Source organism: Nyctereutes procyonoides, unplaced genomic scaffold (genome assembly GCF_905146905.1).
Source record: "Nyctereutes procyonoides isolate TBG_1078 unplaced genomic scaffold, NYPRO_anot_genome, whole genome shotgun sequence".
NCBI classification, from domain to species: domain Eukaryota; kingdom Metazoa; phylum Chordata; class Mammalia; order Carnivora; family Canidae; genus Nyctereutes; species Nyctereutes procyonoides.
In genome coordinates this window covers 38,240,398-38,251,933 of record NW_026575047.1, presented here as the reverse complement: position 1 = coordinate 38,251,933, position 11,536 = coordinate 38,240,398, and the positions used below count along the sequence as shown (strand labels likewise).

The 11,536-nt window shown below is 43.9% G+C and overlaps 1 protein-coding gene across 2 annotated transcripts; it reads right to left on the bottom strand.

Moving 5' to 3' along the window:
• Positions 1-1,376: 1,376 nt before the first annotated feature.
• ZNF774 (zinc finger protein 774) lies at positions 1,377-11,187 on the bottom strand. 2 transcript variants are annotated; one of them, XM_055326499.1, is made up of 4 exons: positions 10,975-11,187; positions 8,753-8,875; positions 6,228-6,334; positions 1,377-5,166 (listed from the first exon to the last, which is right to left on the bottom strand). In XM_055326499.1, exons 2-4 carry the CDS (start codon positions 8,857-8,859, stop codon positions 3,929-3,931), a joined length of 1,452 nt encoding a protein of 483 aa, XP_055182474.1. In that variant the 5' UTR covers positions 8,860-8,875; positions 10,975-11,187; the 3' UTR covers positions 1,377-3,928. The 2 variants fall into 2 exon arrangements, with proteins under 2 accessions (XP_055182474.1, XP_055182475.1); XM_055326500.1 differs by lacking the exon at positions 10,975-11,187 and adding an exon at positions 10,788-10,918.
• Positions 11,188-11,536: the final 349 nt, after the last annotated feature.

The following is an 11,536-nucleotide window of genomic DNA, read 5'->3' as shown; positions in this document are numbered from 1 at the left end:
CTTTTTCTGATTTAACTGATAGACTGAAGTCTAAAATGGTCAATTGACCCATCCAAGGACAGTCAGCTAGTAAATAATTGCATCAAAACCAGAAACTGGGTATGGTTCTGTGCTGCTTCCACATCCTGCCTCCTAAATGTAGGGTCTATTATAGACAATGAGCACACATCACACTCCTAACTGCGTTCAGGGTTATGCTGCTTGTCTTTAATAATGTAGCTTTTGTGTCCCTCTAAGTGTCTGACTGGCTCTTTAAAAAAAAAAAAAAAGATGTAGTCATTTATTTTAGAGAAAAAGCAAAACTGAGCAGGGGGAGAGGCAGAGGGAGAGGGTGATAATCTATGCAGACTTCCCACTGAGTGTGGAACACCACGTGGGGCTCCATCCCACAACCCTGAGATCATGATCTGAACTGAAATCAAGAACCGGAGGCTTAACAGACTGAGCCAGCCAGGCGCCCCTAATTGGCTCCTTCTTGTGGGGATATCCTTCCAAGACATCTTGCATTAACCCAGTGCAAAATTCTCAGGATGTCACTTCTGTGGGGTATCATACTCAACTCTGTACTTTTCTTGTTCTACTTCCTGCCCCTGGAAAAAACACTCTACTTCTGGGAGATGGTACCCCTGGATTTCACATAAATTACCCCTTATCTCTGCCAGCCAGGCTTTTCCCTTACCTTCTCATCTGATTTTTACAAATTATTGCTGTTGTTTAACACACAGATTGTATTCAATTTAGAACAATACTTAGGTAGATAAAAAATTAAGATGGTATTCACTCATATTATCATAAAAGGGAAGCAAAATAATTCCTTCCTAATAGTGATGTGGCTTTCTCTCCAGCTTCAGGCCAGGATAATATTGGCAAGTTGCACTCTATCCCTGACGAGGGAATCATTCAAGTATTTACTGAACTCTTTAGCACACTGTTTTATGGGAGAACCAGACAAACTGGAGAGGAGTTAGGCAGGAGATAAACAAAGGAGTACATTAGAAAAGTTGTGATATTTATGCATTTATAAATGTCCAGAAACAGTCTCTCCTGGGAAGGAGCTCAGAAATCTAGGGCGTGGAGGCTGAAATTCAGGTAGTAATATTTAAAAACTGAAGGAATTCTGTGGGGGCATCTGGGCAGCTCTGTCAGTTAAGCATCTGCCTTCGGCTCAGGTAATTATCTCAGGGTCCTGGGATCGAGTCCCATGTCAGGCTCCCTGCTCAGCAGGCAGCCTGCTTCTCCCTCTCCCTCTGCCACTCCCCCTGCTTGTGCTCTCTCACTGTCTCTCTCAAATAAATAAATAAAATATTTTAAAAAACAACACAAATAAAACAAATAAGTTATAAGAAAAGAACAGAGACAGAGAGAGGAAGAGTGGGGAGAACTTCAGCTCAAGACTTGTAAGGAACATACCAACCAATTGATTTGGAGACCTTATTTAAATTTTGATCCAAACAAACTAAAAAACAGTGATGAAAGCAAAAAACAAGATAATTAGGGACACGTGAACATTGACTGAAATATCTGATGATGCTGTTCATTTTTTTTTTCAACAGTAATAATAGTATCGTGGCTGTGTTTTAATGGAAAAGACACCTTTTAATGCAGTGGTTCTCAAACTCAGGCGTGCATCACCATCGCCTGGAGGGCTTATTAAAACACACATTGCTGAGCCCCACCCCTAGAGTTTCTGATTCAGCAGCTCTGGGGTGGGAACTTAAAATGTGCATTTCTAGCAAGTTCCCAGGTGACACTAATGCTACTGGTCTGGGCTCACATTTTGAGAACCGGTGCACTGGATTAACCAGATTTTTTAAAATCTAATTACTCTTTCAAAGAAAGAGCTTAGGTTATTGGCTGAGTTCTATCCCCCTGAGTTACAGCACTCTGACCACATCGCATATAATGGAAGACAAGGAACTCTTGTTTCAAGGCTCACAATAATTTGGACTGCAAGGCACCTGGGTGGCTCAGTGGTTAAGCATCTGCCTTTGGCTCAGGTCGTGATCCTGGGGTCCTGCAATGGAGTCCAGTATTTGGCTCCCTGCTGGGAGCTTGCTTCTCCCTCTGCCTGTGTCTCTGCCACTCTGTGTCTCTCATGAATAAATAAATAAAATCTTAAAAAATGATGATAATTTGGTCTGCATTGCCATAGGAAGGCTGGAAAGAGGAATACCTTCAGCTCACCACTTTTCTTTCCGGGTGGTGAAACACCCAGCTCCCTCCTTAACCACCTGTCTACTCTTTCCCTTCTACTCCCCAACACAGAATCCTGTGGGGCTCTCTGGAACTTAGGCCACATTGCCTCCATCATCTCCAAATTCAAGATGGTTTGATGCATATAATACAGGGCATCCAGTCCTACGTGGGGTGTCTCAGAGATACTCTAGTAAATCTCAGTGCTTGTCCTTTCTGTGCTGTTGGACACTTGCAGCCACATTTTGGCTCCTCCATTGCCTATGTGACCCACAATGAGTTGTTTAGTGATTGCAGGTCTTAGGTTTTCAACAGATAAAGAAAGAAATCTGTTATTATGAGAGAAACATGGGACACCTGGAGAAATATTAGCCAGAGTTCCCTGGAGGAAAGACATTTCCAACAATACTGAACTTTAGAGACATTATTATTTTATAATTTAACAACAAAGTGTTTGCGTGTGTGCACGCATTAGATCCTCACAAGAGCCTTGTGAGGTAGGTAGTAAGGTAGAGGCTGAGAGAAGGTAAAGTCTGGCCAAATTAAACGTCGGGGCCAGTACTCAAACACCTCACCCTCTCAATGAAGTCAGTGTTCTTTCCGACACACAGCCTTCCCTCAATTTATTTCAGTTAAATATAGGAATGTACTAGTGCATAAAATGGATTCGACAAAAAAAAAAAATCAGAGAGTTCCATTAACTTAAGACTAAAGAGCCCATGGCCCAGGCAATTAGAAAACAGGAGTTTTGTTTCCTTCACCTAGATGCCAGGAAGGACCCCTGAAATATTTAACATTCCAGCAATTTTGATCCCATATTTTTACAGTCCTCTTCCAGGTCCCTTGGTCTTGTTTGTCGCAGGTTATTTTCTCTGCCTCAGGTGGCAGCAAATCTCCAGTGGGAGCACTTTATACACTGCTGCTGTACAAAGGGCTTCGGAAATTCTCTCAGCTTTGAAGTCATAAGACCACAAACATCCTCTACGAGAATTCTGCCTAGTCATGGCACTGAGACATCTGGGGACTAATGTCTGCATGGCATTGGATACAGAGAGTGTTTTCTGGTTTTATTAAATCTTTGTGTTCACACCCCAAATCCTTTAGTTGCAATCTAATTTCTTGCAAGTTCTGGGCTTATGGGGCTGCACTAAGGAATTCCTTATGGAGTCATAAGAGTGAAAAAAAAACGTATTGGGAGTCTTTTTAAGAGTCAGGCTTATACAGCTGTAAGGGCTTATAATAAGATCTCAAATATTAGGGACACCTAGGTGGTTGAGTGTCTGCCTTTGGCTCAGGTCACGATCCTAGGGTCCTGGGATCGAGTCCCACATCTGGCTCCCCAGGAGGAGCCTGCTTCTCCCTCTGCCTGTGTCTCTGCCTCTCTCTGTGTGTCTCTCATGAATAAATAAACAAAATCTTTAAAAACATCTCAAATACTTATCATTAATAGTGATAATGTATCTCACTCCTCTTTTAGTAATCAAGCACCAACCATCAAGCTTACATTTCCCTAAGGTCAGTTAAAAACACTGAAGGAATGCCTTTTGTGTTCAGAACATTATTTGTAGCCTATGCGTTTATCTTTGTCATTAAAGTGTAGGAAAAAGACAGAGGGCAGACCAGGGCCTAACTTGAGCCACTGACACCCACATTTAGCCTTTCTCTATATGTAGCACCTGGAGACAACAGAAATGAAAATCTGGAAAGGGGCAGAAGAACCACTACAAACCATTTCCTAGATCAAATGGGTATTTTGATGGCATAAGAGATGTGCTTTCTGACGGAAGCTCTTGTCACATCTACTACAGTGGAAAGGTTTTTCTCCTGTATGCGTTCTCTGGTGTGTGAGAAAATGGGAACGCTGATTGAAGGTTTTGCCACACTCGGGACAGCGATAGGGCCTGTCTCCTAAGTGGATTCGTTGATGGGTGATGAAGTGGGAGCTCTGGTTGAAGCTCTTTCCACATTCACCACATTTGTAGGGCCTTTCCCCTGTGTGGATCCGTTGGTGTTTTATGAGGGCAGAGCTGTCGGCAAATCCCTTCCCACAGTTGTCACACTTAAATGGCCTCTCACCTGTGTGTGTCCTCTGGTGTGTGACCAGATGTGAGCTCTGACTGAAACTTTTGTGGCAGTAAGGACAGCTGAAAGGCCTTTCTCCTGAGTGAGTACTCATGTGTGCCACAAAGTGAGAACTATCTCTAAAGCCCTTCCCACACTCTGGGCACTTAAAGGGCCTTTCTCCTGTGTGGGTTCGTTGGTGCTTAACCAAGTCTGAACTCTGGCTAAAACTCTCCCCACAGTCATTACACCTGTAAGGCTTCACTCCTGTGTGGGTCCTCTGATGGGTGATGAAATTTGAGCTTCGACTAAAGCTTTTATGGCATTCGAGACACGTGTAGGGCTTCTCTCCTGTGTGGGTTCTTTGGTGCATTATGAGGTGTGGCTTCCGCCCAAAAGTCTTCCCACACTCTGGGCACTCATAGGGTCTCTCACCTGTGTGGGTTCTCTGATGTTTGATGAGCGTAGAGCTATCGCTGAATTTTTTCTCACACCCGCTGCACTGGTAGGGTTTCTCTCCTGTGTGTGTTCTGCGATGGGTAACAAGGTCTGAACTCTGTTTGAAGCCTTTCCCACACTCAATGCATTTATAAGGCCTCTCACCAGTATGGGTTCTTAGGTGTCTTATGAGATAGGAGCTCTGGTTAAAGCTTTTTCCACATTCTGCACACACAGGCTTCTTTTCTACATATCCATCCAGTAGCTTATTTAAATCCTTCTCCTGTGGAAGGGGTTTCTTCTCCTTCCAGGAGAGGGTTCCATGTTGCCCTTCTATTTCAAGATCCCTCTCCCAGTTCCCTCCCCATCCAGGAGTGTCAGAAATATCTTCATTGGCCCTTTCAGACGATGTTCCACATTGTTCTGCTATTTCTGAAATGTCCTGATTGAGTTTTGTCACCTGATTCTCAAAGTCTGAAAAATTAACAAAAGTAACAGGGAACAAAGTTAACCAGTTATCAGGGAAAAAACATCAGAGGGCAGTTAGAAAGAATGAGATTAGTGCATTAGCAACAGATGACATTTAATTTGACTTTCTGTAAAGTTTTCACTTGGTGAAAAGGTTTTTTTAATTATTTTAATTTTTTAAAAACACTATTTCTAAGTCATCTCTGTACCCAACATGGGGCTCAAACTCATAACCCTGAGATCAAGAGTCACATGTCCACCAACTGAGTCAGCCAGGTACTTCTCATTTTGTAAAAAGTTTGTTGAAGTTCATTAAGCTTACAGAAAAATGTAAATTCCTAAACCTTTTTTGTTTTAAGATGAATCTTGAAGGGTGCTTGGGTGGTTCTGTTGGTTAAACATCCAGCTCTTGATTTTGGCTTGGGTCATGATCTCAGGATCCTGGGATTGAGCCACGTGTGGGGCTCTACACTCAGAGGGGAGTCTGCATGAGGATCCTCTCTGTTTCTCTTCCTGTTCACACATATTCTCTCTCTGAAATAAATCTTTAAAAACAAACAAGCAAACAAACAAACAAACAAAAAATAAATAAATGAAGATTTTGGGCAGGCTGGGTGGCTCAGCGGTTTAGCGCCACCTTCGGCCCAGGGTGTGATCCTGGAGACCCGGAATCAAGTCCCACATCGGGTTCCATGCATGGAGCCCGCTTCTCCCTCTGCCTGTGTCTCTGCCTCTTTCTCTCTCTGTCTGTCTATCATGAATAAATTTTTTTTAAATCTTTAAAAAAATAAATGAAGATTTTAGGGGTATCTGGCTGGCTCAGTCGGCAGAACAAGTGACTCTTGCTTGATCTTAGGGTTATGAGTTCAAGCCCCATGTTGGGGATATAAAGTTTACTTAAAATAAAAATTAAATGAAGACTTTATTTGGTCAATTACTGACTGCCCAAGAAGTCAGATTTAAACTTCTAATAGTGAACAAAAGTCTATGGCAGCATTCCAAGTTCTTCATCTAAACAAGGGCTGAAATGTGAGATTTCTTCCCACTGGATAATATTCACATCTCACCTGTGTGCGTTTCTCTTAGGATCTTCCTTGCCTCAAAATTTTGGAGTGGTAGCACCCATGGGTCTTCTTTCTGCTCCAGCTGGGAGACTACACTTGGCCTGGAAATCCTATACAGGAAGGTGAATATAGGATGTTAATCTGAGCCAACCATACAATGCCTGACCAAAAAGCCAAACTCTCCTCTCCCTAAGTGGAGGGAAAAGCTCAGGGAGACGCTAAGCTAACATATGTTTGGTCTCATTGAAAGGAGTGATAAAACAGGATGATCTCCCCAAAAGGCTAAGAAAAAAGCCCCTTTCCTCCCATTAAAACAACAACAAAACGGGAACCCTGGGTGGCGCAGCGGTTTGGCGCCTGCCTTTGGCCCAGAGCGCGATCCTGGAGACCCGGGATCGGGTCCCACGTCGGGCTCCCAGTGTATGGGGCCTGCTTCTCCCTCTGCCTGTGTCTCTGCCTCAATCTCTCTCTCTCTGTGTGACTATCATAAAAAAAAAAAAAAAAACAACAACAAAACAACCAGACTTGGGTGATAGAAACTCTAGAGTGAACACAATAATTCATTTCTGAAAGCACAAGGCTAAACCCATGTAGAGAGATAATTTTATCAGAAACAATGCTGCCATGACCTCACCCTTAGAAAGAATCAGGGAAGTTAACTATAATGTTGGGCTTTAAACTTTTCCCAGAAGGGCAGCAGTAGATACAGCCATGAGAAAAAAACAAATACTTGTAAGGGGGAAAAAAAAGGGCAAAGGACATAAACAGGCAATTCACACACATATACACACGTAGTCTTTAAATACATAAAAAACCTTTAACCTCACCATTAAAAAATTTTTTTTTAATTTTTTTTTTAATTTATTTATGATAGTCACAGAGAGAGAAAGAGAGAGAGGCAGAGACATAGGCAGAGTGAGAAGCAGGCTCCATGCACCGGGAGCCCGATGTGGGATTCGATCCCAGGTCTCCAGGATGGCGCCCTGGGCCAAAGGCAGGCGCCAAACCGCTGCGCCACCCAGGGATCCCTTAACCTCACCATTAACCAAAGAAAATCAAATAAAAACAAGGATACAGTTAGACAATATAATATGGAGGTAAAGAATGCAAACTGCCTAGTTTCAACCTTAACCCTTCATCTTACTAGCTGTGTGACCTCAGGAAACTTACTTAAACTCTCTGTGTCTCAGGGTCTTCATCTGTAGAACAAGGCCTACCTCATAGTGTTGTTGCAAGGATTAAGGGTCTTTATCTGTAGAACAAGGCCTACCTCATAGTGTTGTTGCAAGGATTAAGTGGTAAGTCCTCAATAAATGTTAGCTGTCACTATTATTTAACCCAGACTCTTTGATCCAGCAATTCTAATTCTGGGAATTCTAAGGAAATGAAAAAATAATAATAATAAAAAAAGTTGTGGGACACCTGATTGGTTCAGTTGAAAAAGTAGGTGACTCTTGATCTCAGGGTTGTGAGTTTGACCTCCACATAGGGGGCAGAGATTACAAAAAAATAAATAAATCTTTTTTTTTAAATAAATAAATCTTAAAAAAAAAAGTCGTGCAAAAGATACATTAGCTAATTATTAACTAACTATACTTTAATAAACAAAACCTAAAAAAGAAAGACAGTTAGCTAAGAGATGTTTGTCACAAAACTGGAAAGGATCTGGAAATGACCTAAACATTCCATGAAAAAGGAATAATCATATTTGAGCCATACGAAATTGCGATTGTATAAGCTAAAAAGGTAGTTTAAAAGATGGTTAAATATGAGGTTCAACCTCATATAAGTTATTATATTCCATACAATAAAATACTAAGTGGTTATTTTAAGCAATGTATAGAAAAAATGTTGTCTATTATTATTGTCTAAAATATATTCACAACACAATATGTAAAAAAGTGAGATGCACAACTGCACTTGCAGTACAATCCCAATTTTTTCCTTTTGTTTTTGTTAATATGCTTAAAACAATGGCTGGAAGGATAGGAACTCTTCAGTAGTGGCATGGAGTGGGATTTGTTTTGTTTTGTTTTCATTTTGTTTCCCTTTTTCTTCAAGGAGTGTATATGAAGTAAAGCAAGGAGAAGGGGTAGCCATTGTATTTTAGGAAGAGCACTGGAGATTTGTTTTGTTTGTTTGTTTTCTAAGTGACAGAAAAAAAACACAGCTCCCTCCTCCTTTGCCACAAAGACCTGGATTGAACTCTCACCTCTGCCACTTAACTTTGAGTCTCTGTCCTGACCTGAAAGAGGGAGATTATAATACCCACATCAAAGGGTTAGGGTGAGATATTAACAAGACAATAAATGTCAAAGATATATATAAGCCATAAAATGCCATAAAAATGGAAGTCATTCCAAAAAAAAAAAAAAAAAAAGTGGAAGTTAGTCTTTTTCTGCCAGGGAGGCAACAAATACTCTCACAGACATCTGGAGCTCTAAGAGACCAACATCCCTAGAGACCACTCAGACCTGGACCCTCTCACAAACCTAAGTCTTAAATCTAAAGGGGAGTAGCATCCTTACCCTCTGAGAGCCCATTCTTCTAACTGTGTTGGGTGGTATCCTTGAAGAGAATTCTCTAAGCGGTGTCCAGGTAACCCACTCTTCCCTGAAGTCCCCAGCCACATCATTGAGAGTCATCAGTTCCTAAAGCAAGAGACCTCAGTATGCATCGAAATCTCTCTGGACATTCTAACCATTGTCTCAAAACCAAAGGACAGCCCCAGTATACCCAAAGAACCCCCACCCCCAGCCTAGAATAGCAATGAGGTAAATTCTATCAACCACATAAGGGTTGCTTTTCTTTTTCTTTGTTTATATCATCCTTACCTTGGCCAACACTCACAACACTAAGTGAGGGCTGGAGCTCCCAAACACATCTACAGAACCCTCAGTTGGCAAACATTAGCTTTTTGAGGAATAAATTGTGCATGATGGACAAGATAAAGAAGAGAACATGGGACAATGACTTGATTTGTGAAAAGCTCTCCAACAACATTTTTCCCAGCAAGCCAGCAAATGGTGGACTTCAGACTTCATTATACTCATATTAGTTATGAGGACAGCTGACTTTTCCTGGCTTGTAGATTGGGTGTCAACCTCAAGGAACAGACTATGCAGAGCCCCAAAGGGAATGACCCTGGGTACCATTCTATTTCAAGGTTTAATGGAATCAGAAATGAGATCTAAAAGGACATGGATATGCTGGAAAATAGAATAAAATTTAATCAAAAAAAGCACAAAACAAAACCCATAGGTCCTGAAAACAAGCACTAACACATTGATAAAACTGATAGCAGTATCAAGAAAAAATTGTTTGGGGATGCATGGGTGGCTCAGTGGTTGAGTGTCTGCCTTTGGCTCAGGTCATGATCCAGGGCCCTGGGATTGAGTCCTGCATCCGGCTCCCTCTAGGGAGCCTGCCCTTCCTTCTGCCTATGTCTCTGCTTCTCTGTGTGCCTCTCATGAATAAATAAATAAACTTTTTCTTTCTTTTCTTTTCTTTTTTTTTTAGTTCTTTGGAGGGCAATGGTCAGATTACTGGATGGATCAGTAATTTATTCAGTAATATGTTGTAAGACATTAGGAATCAGAGAAACATAATGTTTGGGGGGGGTTTGGTTTTGGTTGGGGTTTTTTGGGGTGGGGATGGCTTAAAGAGTTTCCAATAGAAACAAACACAAGTCAGCCAGCTGAATCTGTTACTAAAAATTCTGCATTTCACTGGACCATGGACCAACCAGACTGGAGTGAGGATGCTGGAGTCTTTCTCCGCCTACCCCACCCCCCTTTTTTTGGTTTCGCCAATCAAAGCACCTGGGTATTCCTAGAAGACACCCACCCTTTTTATGGAAACATTTATGCATTTCCACACATTGCTGTTGGGTCATTTATAAAGTACTGAGTTTTTAAGGACCTAAAAACCACAAGGATACATTTCATCTCTCTAGATTAAAATAATATCATTAGGAGGTACAAAAAAAAAAGCTAAGTTTTGAGCATAAGTTTTATTTCTACATCCATTAGGAAACATAAATGGAGGGCTTACTTGCAGGAGACGGACTGAGGGGGAGAGAGTCAGAGAAACCTTGCTCCTCCCGCCTTCTCCTGCCCCGCCCCCCCCAACCCCGACAGGTGACCCCGCAGGCCCCAGAACACAGAGGTTCTGTGACTGCCATTGTGAGCAGCACCGGCTTGTTCGCTGGGGTTATTAATAGGGACATGACGGCGGGGGTGGGCCGACACCGGCACCCCCCCCCCCCCGCCCCGCAGTGCTGCAGGCCCTAATCAGGGCGCCGCGGTCACAGGGTCACACAGTCCGAAGCTGAAGCCCGGGGACCACCACCGAGGGCAAGAACATTGATCCAGAGGATGGGCTATCCCGACGACGGCACAGAAAACCGCAGCTACCTCTCCCCACTCTTCAGCAGACCCCGCGGGCTCCGAAAGGAGAGCGCGGAGACCTGGCCGGGACCACACCGCGGCAGCGGGCGAGTCCCCTCCACGCCCCTCAGCTGCCCCAGGCTACCGCCGCTGTCTCCTTCCCCGCATCACTCACCGCCCCGGGGCCTGGCCGGGGATGCAGCAGGAAGTGAGAGTCTTCCACCGCCGAGCCGCACCCGGCCCACAACGCGGAGGTGGTCCCTCCCCGGACCCGACCGGGATTCGTGACAGGGCTGAGGGGACACAGGTGGGACTGTGGCTCGGCAGCCCGCAGCCGGAAAACACCGCCCCTCTCCCCTTACCATTGGCTCCTCGTTTTCCGCGACCAGAAGCCTTGTCCGTCCATAGGCTGATAGAACTTTCAATCACCGCGCGGCTTTCTGGGAAATGTAGTCTCGAACAAGACCTCGGTGGACTCGGGAGTCCCGGGATACCCAGGTCGGAGCGGTGGCAAGCACTAAACCTAATTCTCCCTACCGCTGGAACCACTTCTCCAGAGTTGAGGGGAGGGATCCAGAGACTGTACATCCAGAGAGGGATATGCAGATGCTAACCTCCTGGCCTCGCCCGACTGCCGCGGAGCAGCCCTGTACCAACTGCGCTCTAGAACCTCGTCCCCTGCCAAGCGCCGCGGGCGTGTGGATCCTCCTCTGCCAGATCCCCATCCTGGGGGGCCAGAGCCTGCACGGTGTCTGCAGCCGGCCGGCTCCAGGGCAGCTCAAGACTATGCATTAAGAGACCCCAGGCAGAAGCCGTTAGAGGAAAAACAAACGTTCTGCTCCTTTCGGTTGGCATCACAATTCTCTCTCCATGGGTTAATACACCCGCTAATAGCCAGAGGAGGCTGGCGAGGGTGTCAAATAG